Source organism: Molothrus ater, chromosome Z (genome assembly GCF_012460135.2).
Source record: "Molothrus ater isolate BHLD 08-10-18 breed brown headed cowbird chromosome Z, BPBGC_Mater_1.1, whole genome shotgun sequence".
Lineage (NCBI taxonomy): Eukaryota > Metazoa > Chordata > Aves > Passeriformes > Icteridae > Molothrus > Molothrus ater.
This window is the reverse complement of record NC_050511.2, coordinates 49569951-49585995: the sequence shown is the minus strand read 5'-3', so window position 1 is coordinate 49585995 and position 16045 is coordinate 49569951. Positions and strand designations below refer to the sequence as shown.

Genomic DNA, 16045 nt, shown 5'->3' with positions numbered 1-16045 from the left:
AGGCAGGAAGTTACCTATTGTCTCTGTTGTCGACTTTATAAGTTGTTCTTGTTCCGGCATGACTGAAGTGTTTGGCTGTTCTATGTCATGTAGCTCCATTGTTCTGATTTTCCCTTTGGCCAAGTACCTTCCTACTGTAAATCCCAAAGCCAACAAGGATCCATGTTGGACCTCCGGGCTCTACAGACAATACCAACAGTGCAAAAAATCTCATTTTCAAAGTAAGTAACACTTTGCACAAAGCACTGATTTAAAAACACATATGGACAAGCCAGAAAGTGCCCTGAAAAATGCAGAGCTCTAACATATAATAGAACAATAGAGAGTTTGATATTGTTAGTGCTCTCTGATGGATGGAGTTCTTTAAGATTCATTAACAAAACTTAAAAAAGATCTAGGAGGCAGATTAGACAGATTAGAAATTTATCACCAGCACTCACATTCCTAAAGACACCCTTTGGTAGCTAGACTTAAAAAAAAAAACCCAAACTACATTGTCTCTGCTTAAAAACCAGACTGTATTCAGACTAGGGGACAAAATGTACTCTGGTAAAAAGCAGTCCAGGGTAATCACTCTACATCTGCTCTACATGGCTAAGAATGAGTTCGGACCTGGCCTATGCTGAAGGCAGTGCTTCTATAGCTTGGGAGGCCACAAATCGTGAAATCTAATCAACACAAGTAAATGTCAAGAATACCAGTTTCTCCAATGCTGATTTGGTGCTGGAACTGTTTAATGACCATGTTTATTCCTGTAACTGAATTCTAGCAAAAGGATTTTGTGGAGAAACAAGGCTGTGAGACTCAAATGCTACCTAACTGGAAAAAAAAAACCAAAGGGAGGGGTGCAGGAGCTTAAGCTTGGATTAGCTCATACCTCTTGTTTCTTAACACTACAAATGTTGCACCAGTGCAATTGTGGTGCACAACAGGATCCTCAACCTAGCCTGGCCACCAGGAGCTGTTCCTTGATCTGGTCTCACTGCAGCAAGCCAGCAGAAGATGGATCCTTCCTCTATCTCCACTTTAGTTATCCATTCCCACTGCAGTCCTTACTGAGACACTAGGATCACCACCACTCCTAGGTGTACAAATTCAAGTGGTTTTGTACAGTAGCAGCAAGTCAGAGCTCTACCTGACTCAGACTCACAAAGGCATGGGAACACCCTGCTTTTTTTTTTCTTTCATGGTTCACATGGGTGAGTGGGGCTGAAAGCAGTGGGGGGTTGGGGCCCATCTACACTGACTTCATGACTGCAGGAGCTCTGCCCTACACAAAACTGAGCAATGACATGGCTTCGGCTCACACGCAGAACTTTCACAGATTCAAAATAAATTATGTTTGCTAACTACAACATAATAAAGCAATCAGCACTTCTCGTCAGCCTGTTACCTGCAATGTTACCTTTAAGTCCATTAGAGAGACTGATACAAAACCATTTTGGGGAAACAGAACCTGGAAATACTACCGCTTTCCGTCCCATGCAGGATTCAAGACACACCAGCACAGAAACCAGACCAATTTGTTTTCAGGATTCCTTTTCCATGCTTGCAGTGGCAAAATGGAGAAATAAGGATAAAGGGAGGCAAAAGGAGCTGCTGGAGAAGGGAAGACAGGTAAACCCAGCATATACAGACACAGCTGTGGAGGCCTGCTGAGCAGTCCATGCGGGGCAAGAGAGAAGAAGGCATAGCCCTAACACAGCACAAGATCCTGAGCTGGTGAGGACCCAGTAGGTGACTATGGCTCAGGAGGGAAGAGCTGCACATTTAACAAATTAAAAATTTTCTTGACTCTGTGAGTGCTCAGGAAAAAGGAACAGGTAAACAGTTTGAAGTAGGTAGTGTGATCCATTACCACTCAATGGGATGTGGCTATTTAGCTGGCTAAAACTGGTTAAATACATGATGGTGCTTTGCTTGGGATGTGCCTCCATGAAATCCTCCTACTGACCTTAACAGCTTCAGGTATTAATTTATTGAAAGATCTATTGCACTCACCTACAACAAAAATCCTTTCTCACCATCCAACTGGAAGCCAGTTAGTTAATTTTACACCCAGATGAAGGTTAATACATCCTGGACACATGGTGAGATTCAAATATCCTACCAGTTACATGACATGAGAAAAAACAAGAAGCAGACAAAGGAAGGTAGTTACATGGCTGTCTTTTGTCATCTTGATCAGCTGCTCCAAGGATGCCCTAAGCTCATCTCCAGACATGGTAGACAGCACAACAGAATAAAACAGGGCTGCAAGCTCACGCATTTCCTCTTTGTTAGTGTTCATCAAGTTCTGTGGGAATTTAAAAAAGAAAAGCAAGCCATAAAATATAGAAGCAGCTTCTTACCCAGTCTGTTCATAAAGACCTTCAATATACAAAGACAATTGTCATGGAGATACATAAACAGTTCTTAATTCAAAAAGCACACTTTAAACCAAGAGCATTATCACTTAATAAGAAACATAGTCCTCAATTCAACAAAGCATTCATTACACACTGAGCGCTTTGGTGAAAGAAGACCGCTAGTCATAACAGGGCCACCCACCAGTTCTGTGTCAAAACCATGCACATCGAATTCTTGGCTGAGTTTTGTCTTTAGCTAAGAGCTCCCAGGTTTTGCATTCATACTGTGCTAAAAAAACCCATACCCTAAATCACTACTCTTTCTCTGAGCTGCTGGAGGCTACCATGCCCTTCTTATTAATCAAAGGGAATTTCAAAGCCTCAAGAGGGTTAACCATTCAAATGCAACAAAAAAAAAGTGTCAGGAAATCACAGTTCTAAAAGCAAAATTACCCAATTTGAGATCTTGTATTGTCCAAATAAGTTATTAAAATTTAAATTTTGGAAGCTTTGGGTAATTTGTTAAGACATAACCTTACCTCTACCAGCAATTTGATGTATAATGCAACACACTCCCATGAAAAATTCATACCCAAATCTTTGAGTGCTTTGGGCTACCACAAAGAAACCAAAATGAGCCCACGCAAACAAACAAGAAATAATCCTTCAGGGTCATGAAATGTATTGTTAACTTCAACATAGCATCAGATCATATATCTGACTTCTAACAAACCCCTCAAACTGTTTGTTTCATTTGACAAGGGAAAACCACATGAAATACGATTTACAACACTATTTCTGAAACTCAGTACTATCAATAACTACCTCTAGAAGCTTAATTCTGCAAATGGACACTAGGCCAAGGTAAAGAAGTTTCCTACAAATGATGAGGAATACTGAAAAGGGCAATGTTTTTAAGTGTTCTCCTGGGCAATTCATACCTGCACGTAAATGAGAAGTAATAACCTGCATACAGCGCAATGCAGCACAGATATCATGAGGAGAAACTATTAGAACACATTCTAATGTTTTTTAATATTTGACTAAGTATTTGTTTCTGCCAGATTGCCCCAGTGAAAGCAATGGCAACCTGTAAGACCTTCAAAATTCCTAGGTGTTTGAGGCAAATAATGAAAAAGCAGAGAGCTGCCTGAGGAAAGAAGCCAGAGAATACAGATTTCCCTTTGGCTTATTCCCAAGCAGACTCCAATGTAAGGGTTTTTTTTTGTCTGGGGTTAATAAATAGAAAAAAAACATCTCCAGAGGAAGGTCCCTGAAACAACTAGGGATGTAACTAATCTCATAATCCAAGAAGTCATTCACATCTTCCCACTGAAAACATTCACTCTGTCAAAAATGTGCAGAATGTTGTCTTCAGTTCTCTTCTGCAGAGAAAAAAATGGATGACTATACCTAGGCTAGCTGACAGACTACCTAGAACATGTAAGTGAATGAACGAAAACAGTAATGTAGAAGAACAAAAAAATAATTTTCCCCATCCTGGCACATCAACATTTCATGAGGTGCTGACTATGAGTAGAAATACCAGATTTCAAATCAAATGCATGTTTGGAAATAATACTCTGTTTCATCATGGGAAATGTGCCAGATTTTACTAATGCCAAATTCCATCCATCCCCCAGAAAAACACCAAAAAAGGGGTTTTCACAATACCTTAATCCAATCCATTTTGTCTACAAATCTGGCAGCTAGTTTTTCTGGATACACTGAAACAACTTCTAGAAGACAATACATGACTGGCAAACCTAAACAATGATTAAAGAATGAGGTTATTAAATAGCTCTAGTATTTACAACAATGTAACATTCAGTGCTAAAAAGAGGTAAAGAAGTATCAGGCATTTCAGGCATTTATTTGTAAATCACTAGTAATAACAAACAATACAGAATAATAAGGTATATTTCTCAGACATATTAGGATTCTAATAAAAGCAAACAGTCTAGTAGCAAATAGTTCAAAATGCATTCAAATTTTAGACTACACTTGTGGTAGATAGGCTATTATCAGAGTGAGGAAGATACAACATTCTCTGGTGAAGAAGCTGTTATATACAATGGCTTCACAATTTTACACAATTTATTTTATTATGTCAACTGATGCTACAATTTTACAGTTATGATTTCTCCCACCTACAAAACAGCACAGAAGAAAACAAGTTTAAATGAAATAGTATATAGTCTGTGTTTCAACTCTATGATTGCTGAAGCCAAGTTCAAAAAACAAGACAACTCATTTCTAGTAGAAGACGCTTATTTCTTCAGGATACTGCTGCACACAGTTTCTTACCTCCAACACCAGCTAAGAGCTGCTGAAGAAGGCCAATATATATATGTACAGGGTTGGTTTCTGCACTTTTTGAAGAGGAGGAGGAGGAGGAGGAGGAAGAGAAAGGTAAGTGGTTGCCAGACATGAGGTTTCTGATGTAACGTCCAATGGCTGGAGCATGATCTTGCATATCTGCCAAGCTCTGTGAGGTTGGCACCACACCGGCACTGTGAGCAAGGCACATCCGCAGATAGAGAACTATCTAAGTAGAGAAGATAAAAAACATAGGATCCTGAATGCATAAGCACTTGAAAAACCATGCAGGAAACAAAAGAGCAGAGAATATGCTGTACTCAGTGCAGCCAAAATGGATTTTTTTTTTCTTTTATCAAATATAGGCAGAAAAGTTAGCATAGAGACAGGAACAAATATAAAGTGTAACAAATCTTAGGATCACTTGCCTTACAATCCTACATCACTTCCTAAAGATTAAATCATATGCAGACTTTTGGTTTATCACCAGCTGATGTAATTCCTTGCAGGAGTTCTGTACTCTATACCAATTTGGCATGTGTACAAATGCAACCCAACACATTGCTAATAGAAATCTCACTTCCCATCTCAGTTTGTTTCTACAGATCACTGGATCCTGGGATTCTGTTAGGAAAAATGTCCCAAGGAACACAATGGGACCTCTGCACTCAGAGATGCCTCTGTCTGTATCTAATGCTCCTCCATTAGAGACGCTGCAGAAAGCAATGGAGCAACCCTCTTGTGAACATTTTCCCAAATCCCCCATGACAATCTTGCTCAGACTGCCATTTAAGGACAAAGGATGGACAGTTAATCCCAACATGTGTTTCAAAGAATTTTACAATGTAGGGTGACTTATGGTACCTGTTAGCTTCTTACACTGTCCTCTAGATTAATAGTGGTACACATACCTGAGGAAGTAAAACCAGACAATTACCTCTCCAAATGTGGCAGGATTAAAAGGTAACGCTGCAGTTCCAGTCATATATTTAGCTGGAGTTTTCATTCGGTGAGTGGCCTAAACAACAGAATACATTAAGAGTGGACCATTCAGCCCCATAATAACAGAGATGTTGGAAAGCTCAGTGAAATTTTGCTGATATGAGTGTGTTAATCCTCCACTTAACAACTAAAAATGTGTAACAGCTCTGTAATAAAAAGGGCACAGTGTACTTGATAATACCAGTTCCATCTACTTTACACTAATTCAGAAAGTGAAAACTCTGAATGCATAAGAGAGAATATCAGGGGAGGCTGAAGGAGTACAACATTTTTTCTTCCTTTCAGGAAACAAAGAAGCACTTAAGAATTTAAAAGTAAAGTACCTCACAAACTTCCAAACTCTGAGCCTCCCCCCTGAGAGGCAGCCAGAAAGCTTTAAAATGGCAGCTCTGTCAGGAGAGGCTGCAGAGCAGCCATGCTTCCCCAGTACTGGGAGGTGGGTGCCCTGTGCTGTGCCAGCCAAGTCTGGGGAGCCTCTCAGACTGAGAGAGTCTCAGAGGATCTCTCTACTTGCTATGTGGAAGGCTGCAGCAGCAAGCAAGCAACTCCTATCCATGTAAATGTTAGCTTTCACAAGCAGAAATATGCCAGCAGAAAAACATCCAAGCAGGAGGTTTTAAGTGACAGTCACTGCAAATGTTGCAGAAAAGCAGTATGTATGTATTAAACAGGCAACGTGCACATCAATGTGCATGTCAGTCAGGCAGCCTTGTACCTGAGTAAACACACAAAGCAATCACAGAAGAGAATGACCCTTAACACGCCATGATCTTTTGCAATGCTAATTTTAATGACATAAAGAATTATTAAAGAAAATCTGATTTAGTGAACAGACAGTGACTCCCTTGAGGAATGGTTTCCCACCCATACCCAGCAGACGGGATCCTACTCTTTCATGTGTATTTTTTTTTTTAAAGGAGAGAAGGATCATACTAAATCATTCATTTTTCATCTCAGCCAATTGTGTCAAGTAATGCATACAAACTTCTCAAGCATCTCCAAACATCACAGATTATTGATAGTATGTGAAAAATCACACTTTGAGATAACTAAACAAATAATTATACTTTAGAATTTTTTATACATCTTCAGGACACAAAGATCTGAAAAGTGCTCAAAAACATTTTAATTCCCCCATGATTGAGGGACTCTTGCTTTTGTCACTAGTGATTGAACTACACTGATCCATAATTATTTAGTGACATTATGAATGTTAAGGAAAACTTTAAAACTAACTACAGGACAACAGAATTTAAGAGTGTTATCTAAAACTGAATCTTGGTTTCCTAGTTTTTTTATATCTACTTAAGTAATCAGCATTCTGGACAAAAAAGCAAGTTTTCTGACAGAGCTTCAAATACTTCAGAGTATTAGTAGAGTACAACACCACCAGAGCACATATTTCACAAGAAATCTCTCAGGTGTAAGCATTCTGCTATCACAGATCTCATGCTAAATCACATGTTCTTCAAAATTACATACTTCTGCCATTTTTTAAAAGGTAAGCTATCATAAGAAAAAATATTGTCAGTGACTCTCCACATCTCCTTTACTGCTTATAAGCCTAATACAGCTACTATACACAGAGGTGTGTAACATAGAAAATATTTTAGCCAAATAAAAAGTAGTCTTCTTACACCTTCAGGAACTGTGTTTGTAAAACATGCTGGATTATAACCCTTGAGAACTGGATTCCTCATTCCACATAACAACTGCACAAATTGCAAGAAAGCAAAACATTCCCTTTATTAAAAGATCTGTCTCGCTACTTAACACTTGGATCTCTTGCAATCACTGCCAGCAGAAAGTGATGACGAGTGGTAATCTTGGCAATGAAATACTATGCATGGTCCTTACTTTGATTTTCACTAATTTTATTCCTTGGGGCAGCTGTAGGAAGCAGACACAGGGAAGGCAAGACCACACCTATCCCATGCCTGAGTATCACATATCTATTTGTCATTTTCTGTGTCAGAAGCACTGTACCTTGTCTTGAATGTAGTGGACCATTTCAGGGAAGGAAGGCATCTGCTTCCCAGAACTCTCCTTTTCATTTTTTCCAGAAAATGTTCTCAGTACTCGCTGGGCTTCTCCATGTACCTCCTCCCGCCTTTCAGAAGAAAAGATGAGAAACAGACATTATTTGCACAGAACAAAAAGCCTTTAATGAGCAATACAATATGTTGGGAAGCTGGGGGAGAAAGAACAGTTTTTAAATGAGATGTGGGGTTTTTTTTGGTTTTGGTTTGTTTTTTTTTTTTTTTAAAGAAAGAGAGAAAAAAATCTTCCACTACAACTTTTAATATTTGTTTATTTTAGAGACAGGAAAGAAAAAGGGATAGTACTGAGTGCTCTCTGCAAAACTGTCTGGATGAGCTCACTTCTATCCCTCCTACATCCTTCTAGGTTTCACCACCAGTTTCTGGTTCCCACATCCTGGTTTTCCTATCTGCTACTTCTCCCTATCACTTCCTATAGTCAAGCTTCAGCTGCCACCTACTAGGTTTATCATTATCTACTTAACAATAGATAAAAACTCCTGAAACAGTGCTGACACTGCAATGACAGAGTTGGTTGTTGCAGCTAATCTGCTTAGCTTTCCTTAGTTACACAATAGCTGCTTTCATCAAAATTTTAGTAATTAAAGTAAGTTGGGGAAAAAACCCCACAACTTACACTGCAGTAACAGAAAACTGCAGAGGAAATGATTACTGTAATTTAAGGAGTCACCTACTCTCCAGCAGAGTGGCAACTCTCAAAACCGCATGCTCAACTCTCTGCAAATACAATCTAAAAATAGACTGACAGAATTTGACAGGAAAAAATAACTTCTAGACACTGTAAAAGTGATTTCAGTTAATGCATTTTTACTTTTGCAATTGCAACTGATCATTAGAATGAAATGCTTTAGTGACTGCAGTTCATCTGAAACAAGAAAAACAATCTCAAGACAGTCACTGAGTAACAGTTCTCCTTGAGACTGCTGAGAAGTTTGATTTCCAAATTACCATATTTAATTTTCTTCACGTTATTTATGTGTAAACTTATGAACACACAGATACATGTATTCATACTTAATGCAAATATATGTATATTATACTGAATGTATATACATGTATGTACAAGTATATGCATGTAGACACATATATATACACATATACACAAACATACATAAGTATATATGTGAGAAAATACTCTATAAAGGAAAACAACTTACGGGTCTCCTGCAGCTAACAGGAGTAAGTATCTGGAAGGGATATGATCTGGAGGGAACACTGTGCTAGCAAATTTTACGGCCACTTGACGTACTTGAACTTCAGGCTTAAAGGGAAAAATACAAACATATGGTTGAGTCTTAAATGACAGCAGTAATGACTTTCACTCACCACTTGTACGTCATCAGTCTTTTTTTTTGACCTCTGGTACCAACATGATTCAAAGTTTAGTGATTTTGAGACACTACTCATGCTTACAGTTCATTTAGCACAAGACAGGGCAAAGAAAAGCAAACTTCTCATATATACACAGGTGGGGAATTAAATATTTAATTAAACACATAGACGCTTCAGGGAATCATACTAATTCTTGAAAAACTGAACTGCTCCATCCAGGCAGTTTTGAAATGAAACTGACATATATCATCTTGCCACAGAAAACAGAGCTATGCTTAGGAAAGGTGGGAAAGAAATACCAGTTTATGGTGGTGATTGTGTCTGTAAGGTACACATTGTCTCAAAAAGGTACTGCCTGGAAATTTAGAGCCCTTGAGCAAAGGAGATGTCAGCATGAAAATTATCTCTTATACTAGAAATACATACAACCTTCGCAGTCAGACTGGGTACTCATGCAAACACAGAGTATACAACACTCATTCCTTCTGAAAATCCAGACTTCTGGTGTATTCTGAACACAAACAAGGTACTAAAAATATGAGTAAGTCAAGTCTCATTTAGTGTCTCAAGGCTAAGCTCCTGGAGAGGTCCACAGATGCCTTATGTCACATATCACACAGCCTGCTGAAACCCCACTTAGCAGTGAATGATCCTTTCTACCAAACTCTCCATGTCCCACAGTGTTTCAGAAGACTGTCCCTGAAGCATTTACTTCTTGAAGTTTTCTACGGAGAAGACTATGAGAAACATACAATGCAATTGTAATGGGTTTGGTTTTTTGCTAAACAGAACACAGATAGAAAACTGCAGTATTACCTTCCTTGCCCTCACCGAGCCATGTTAAAAATATTTTATCTGAGCATACACACCCTGCCTTCTCCCAGACAGGCCAGTTCATTCAGTAAGAAAAGAAAGATCTGATCCAGAATTATCTAACGGGAAGTGTCAGGAAACAGGAAGACAATTAATCACTTTTTTTTTAAGGTATGTGATTTCGACTCCACTGAAAATACCTTTATTAAATAAGAAGCTACAAGAGCTTCCATCAGGGTACGCTGGGCTCCTTCCAAGTTACTATATGCTCCAACCATCATAGACAACGCCTCTTGAATGGCAAGCCTAGTATCAGCATCTTCCTGCAGTAAAAAAACAAAGAGTTTTCACTTTACAGTGTATAGTGTCAAGAATCTAGCAAAATCAGAAGAAAACAATAATGATTTCCCCAAAGCCCCATCAGCACCCACCTTGCATAGGGCTTCAAAAAACTGCTGTACCAGTGCTATATCCTTGGTAAAAAGCTGAGGCATTCGGCTGAAACAAGACATTTTAATCCATGAAGCTTTTGTTTTATTAAATTGAAATGCTTCACACTTCATTGGTCTTCCCCTCATTCCAAATTTTAAGTGTCAAATAATTAGAGCCAGCACAGACAATTTGCTCTATCTTAGCCATATCCACCATAAAGCAGCACATTCTCCCTCCCTTAACACAGTTTGGAAAGTGAGACATTTTATGGACAACCACTTGGATCACCAGCACATGACTGAACATACCACTTGTCTAGCTTCGTGCACTCTAGTCTTTGCTGTACATTCCTTAAATTTGTATTTCTGGCAATCCAGAATGCAGAATCATTTCTTAAATTCTGTGCATAATTCATGAGCTGCCATTAATCACTGCTAGAGAAGCTATCAGCTGAAAACATATTTCTTTTTACATCTCTGAAGTTATCACAAGAAGAACACTTCTCTGCACTGTGCACTCAACTGCAAAATTGGTAGGTGGAATAAAACTTGCTGCTGATAAATTAACTGGTTACTCTGGAGAAGTTGTTCAATGTTCCATTGTTTAAATGATGTTTCAGTTACCTGGAGAGCTTTCCAACTGCTGAATATGCCATTGATAGCAGTTTTGAATCCTTGAATAACAAAACAATAAACAGAATTTAGCAAAACCAGAAATACACACTGGTATATCTTTTATAAATAAACATTTACTTTAAATCCTGTCTTAAAATTGCTCAAGCAAGCTTTCATGGAAAAAGAATCCTAAAATATAAAGTATTTCTATCCAAGAATAAAAACATATAGAAACAAAGGGAGCACACTTTTGTCTAAGAAACAGAGAAACTGCAAATTGTGGCAAAATGCAAATCTCTCTTCTGGTCTCAGCTAACCACATTTTAGTTCAAGAGAAACAAGTAAGGAGATTCAGTGAGGATATGAAACAGTAGCAAAGGGGCAGAAACCACTGGCTCTGAACAGCAGCTGTAAACAAAGGAAGCTGTTTGCAAAATGCATCCTGTGGATGACCAATACAGCACATTTATACACAGGGGCTTACTTCCTCTTTTTTCATTCCCTTCTCTATGGCAGGGTATCCCATGCATTCAAATGCCAACTCAGGCCAGAAGGTCACATTCAAAGGTCAAACAAAGCAGCAAGAAGCTCAAAGCTGCAGAAAAGGTGATCTGCAACATCTGCCCTTTCTACGGTACATGTAGGGGTATCATGGAGAATTTGACTTTTGAAATGGCCCTGGAAACACCTCATCAGGGCAGACTGGTATTTGCAGTTCTCTTTGGTAAAACCCTTCTCACAGTAAAACTATCCCTGGATAAATAAGATGGAATGTATAATAAGCAGGCCTATACAGATGCTTAACACAATGGGATTAACATCCAGAGTTGAGGTCCTTGTGTGCTCCAGAGTAAGGGCAGCTAGATACTACTTTGATTTCTCTCTTTATATTACTAACACTATTATTTTCTATAGATTTTGCAATTGGTGCCCAAGTACATATTTTGCAGTGTTACATAAATAAAACAGTTTTACTATATAGCATTTTAAAATATCTGCTTCTCTTGCAACAAAAATTCTTAAAAGGTATTCTCCAGCAACCTCTCAAACACACAAAAAGATACATCAGTTCCCATCATAAATAAATTTAACTTTTTCTTGTATTCACATGAAGAATTATAGTAAAAAATTTTTCATCTTACCTCTTTGTATTCATTGATCAGCTTTGTAAGTCCATTTAAAAGCATTGGACCTAAGGGCTTTATTTTACTCTCCGGACAACTGCAATTAGAGAAACCAACAAAATATTATCTTTTGCATCCCTGAAAAGGTTCTTCTCTAGTATCACTTCTCTCGACTATGTTAAGATCAGATATTACAACTTACTGTGTGCAAGCACAGACACACTGAGCTTTCTAGATTAAGTAAAAAAAAAAACCCTACTTGCCCTGCGTTTTAGTACTCATTGGTTCAGTTATATCTTTATGGAACAAAGTGGCTTCTAGGCAAATGCTAAGAAACACTATGCTCTCTGAACTACTTACATGATACAAATATGATGTACAAACTGCAAAGACAGACTTCTCAGTTTTGCATTTGTGTTTGCACCGAAGAGTCCATCATACACCACCTGACAAAAAGGAAGGAGCAGATTACAGTGTCTGGCTTCACTTTCAAAGATTTTCATTCCCCCTCTTATTTAAACACTGTCATCAGTAACAATGCTTCCTAACTCTATGTATTGGAGGAACTGTATCATCAAACTTATTAGGAAGTGTAGCTTTGGAAAATAAGCATCACCTGAATGTTAGCTGGGAACATTTCTGCAGCTTGACGGGATCGTAGAAGATGAGGAACTATCTTTAATTTAACACGGGTGCTGACTGACTCTCGTTTCATTTCTGGTTTCAGCACAGATCCCTGTCAGAAACAGAGATTAAACAGTGCATCTCTGGACAATAGTAAATTACTTTCTGCTGCAAATCAGAACACACTGGCACAGAGAAAAAAATTATTCAAATAGCATAAATATTCAGTGAAAGCAGCTATCAAAGGAAGTGATAGATTAAAGAAATACAAATATGTTTTTTACTTTTAAAGTAAGACAACTAATATTACTTCTTCAGCAATTAAGAAGATAGACAACTCTGGAGGAAAATCTTACCTCCTTGGTTTTCAGTGGTATATCCCCAAGATATACTTTATACATTTTGTTGATAATAGCAGGATTGTTCCAGTCAATTAAACTGAAGGAAAAAACCATATTGAACAAAAACATGTTATGATTCTGACCTTTGACTACTTCTTAAAATACAGCATTTTGCATCATATTCATATCAGTCCCAAAATTTACATAGAACTTCACAGTTTGACTTCTGACCTCTTTTCCCACATCCACATAATATATACTCATAAAGAATGCGAACTAATTACACTTTAACAATTTCTGACAACATGATAGCAAGAAATTTGTTAGAAACTTACATGCTCCCTACTCTGCTACTGAAACAAGACACACAGACCATGGTAATCTACCAATTGAATATCAATCAGTAATCTGTGAAACAGCATACATTGCTTATAAAAGACATTTAACATTACATATTGTACACACAGTTATTTTTCTCTCTGGACATCTTTCTCATTAGAAGAAAAGATAAGACAAGAAGGAGAGACCAGCTTTCTTAATCATGCTTCATCATTTAATAGAATCATCTCCCCTGTCACGACTGAGCCACCTGAACAGACTTCAGCTGCAGAAAGTTTCACATGAAAAATCTGACTCCATGTTAAATACCTCTACAGAAGCCACCTACATATTTCAAAGATGGCCCTATCTTGCTCCAGCCTCCTACATGAGCCAGCAAATCTCCCATTGTCAATGTCTCAGCAAACAGTATCAACAGCCATTACTCTGGCCTCTTGATGAGTTAAAGACAGAAGCATTTTATTTTAGATGATGAGGAGGGGCGAACTGCAGGTGAGCAGAAGCTTCACTAATAACTGACAACAGTGTTTGCCAAACTTTCTGGACTATGATCCATTTCACAATTAGTCTCTTTACTCTCCTAATAAATTAAATGCAAGTATACTTTTCTGGGAATCATTTACTAAAGCCTTATTGACAACTGATAATCCACAGGGGGCAATGTGGAAACCACCACTATTTTTTATGATTTGGTAAGAAAATGGCTCAGAAGTGATACCAAAAATGATCAAACCCACACAGCTAAAGCTGTCAGCTCTGGAGACAAGCGACATTTCCAGCTGCAAAACTGCAAACCACATCATTCCCAGCCCAGTGGGAAGACATGGCAGCTTCACAGATATACAGGCCTTCCTCACCTCCAGCACAGTCTCTCTGGAGCACTACATTCATTGCAATAGCTGTTTCAGGAATACTAAAACCATATTTTCCAACCATCCAGACCTTACCTTTGCTTACTCTTTAGTTCAAGGTCTGCTGCAGTGGCAACACTGTGTCTTGTATCACTGGAGGCTACAACCAGGTGTATAACAGCTTCAAGTTCGGGCACTTGCTCAGCCTCAATGAACTTCACTATCCCCAGCTTACACTGTTCAACACCAGGGAAAAGCAGGGTTACTGACAAGAAAGCGGATGTTACAATAACTGTAGCACCTCAGCTGTCTCAAATCACAGCTTCTGCTTGCTTAAGGAGAAGTTCACATGCTCTCCCTCTCTTAGCTTGCCTCCGGTCAAAGTCATCTGCACCAAGTACTAGCATCACCATTATGGGATACTCTGTTACCACTGCTGAAAAGGGATCCTTCCGAAGACACTGTTGCAACCTTTCCGAGTAAAACACAAGAGTAGGCTGCAGTCATGGCTGCTTCCCAATCACCTTCCTCCCTGGCTAAATTCCTTAAGGCATCATGCAAATTTCCTTAGTAAATTCCCTCAGGACAACTAAAGACCTGGTCAGAATCAGTTACATATTTTCCCTCCAGCTTTGCATTCCTCCATCTGCAACTGTCCCATTAACATACCCACAATTCAGCACAGACCAGCCCCACAGTTCTAAATACCTGTTCTAGCAGCTCTGGTGTCCATGGACTATCTCCAATAACCCTTTTGGCTGCATAAAAGCTCATCCCTGGAGGTGGCTGAGGGATTCCAGGACCTCCCACGCTACTTGATGAAGACCCTTGGGTCGAGGGCATGTTTTGTCGACTTTGAGATTCATTCAATACAAACCTAAGCAGGCAGGGAAAGATTTTTATTAGAGCCTTTTCCAATCCACATTACCAGCTGAATTAGATTCTGGAATTGAGAAAGACACATAACTTGTCCAACTTGATTATTTTTCTCTAATTAATCCCATGACTCTAACATAAGATAGAATTTGAGGCTCTGCTGCCAATTATCCCCACATATTCTGCAAGAGCCATAACAATGTCATTGTAAATGAAAACTTCAGTTAGGAAAGGGAAGGGCCCACCGGCATTTCCAGAAAGAGTCCTTAGCTTACAAACCAGAAAAAATTATTTATTTTGTATTAGAAGTAAATACTCATGCTGTACTACATGAAACTCATGTTAAAAGCTCCAATAACATTTGTATGATTTCTATAAAAAATGCAAACCTGACAAGGGAAACAGTGAAGCATAGGCAACACAAGTGGCAGGAAATATCCTGATGTAAAATAATAAATAAATGAGATACTGTCTTGGAAAATGGCAGTTTTAATACTGGGGAGAGAAGGAAAGCAAAAATAAAAAGAAGTTTATGAAGCTTGTTCTTTCGTAAGACCGGCTAGCCCAGTTGCCCTGTGCTCACCTTCATGCTTTTATAAAAGCCACGCCACTGCTCCATGTATCCTTGGAAGACAGCCAAATGGCCTCAAAATTGCACTGCAGAGACCAGCAAGAATTCTTTTGCCCCAGCCAGCCTCCCATTTTGCATTCAGCACACAGGCAACAAAAAGGTGAACAATCTCAATAATAGGAATTAATTCCAAGTCTCATTAGTTAAAACTTTAAATACTTTATTCTGAGCTTTAAACCCTACAGTTAAGCTTTCTGGTTGCTTTACTGCAGCAAACTGGTAAGGCTACTGGACAATGATGGACCAAGTTCTAACAAGCATAAATTAGCTGTGAACCACTGCAAACAGCTTGACCCTAGGGAGCAAGACTTCAAGAGACAGACAACTAGGGCCACAAGC

General features: G+C 38.7%; 1 protein-coding gene across 2 annotated transcripts in view; it reads right to left on the bottom strand.

Annotated features, from left to right (window-relative positions):
* ECPAS (Ecm29 proteasome adaptor and scaffold) overlaps positions 1-16045 on the bottom strand; it is a 58770-nt gene that overhangs the window by 27393 nt on the left and 15332 nt on the right. For both annotated transcript variants that reach the window (XM_036402711.2, XM_036402710.2), the window contains exons 6-21: positions 14908-15076; positions 14296-14435; positions 13025-13106; positions 12661-12780; positions 12405-12490; positions 12063-12141; positions 10930-10979; positions 10306-10372; positions 10075-10197; positions 8887-8990; positions 7656-7779; positions 5605-5685; positions 4656-4896; positions 4023-4114; positions 2162-2296; positions 15-180 (exon numbers count right to left, since the gene is read on the bottom strand). In XM_036402711.2, coding sequence (XP_036258604.1) covers positions 15-180; positions 2162-2296; positions 4023-4114; positions 4656-4896; positions 5605-5685; positions 7656-7779; positions 8887-8990; positions 10075-10197; positions 10306-10372; positions 10930-10979; positions 12063-12141; positions 12405-12490; positions 12661-12780; positions 13025-13106; positions 14296-14435; positions 14908-15076 — 1859 coding nt within the window. The remainder of the gene's footprint in view (positions 1-14; positions 181-2161; positions 2297-4022; positions 4115-4655; positions 4897-5604; positions 5686-7655; positions 7780-8886; positions 8991-10074; positions 10198-10305; positions 10373-10929; positions 10980-12062; positions 12142-12404; positions 12491-12660; positions 12781-13024; positions 13107-14295; positions 14436-14907; positions 15077-16045) is intronic.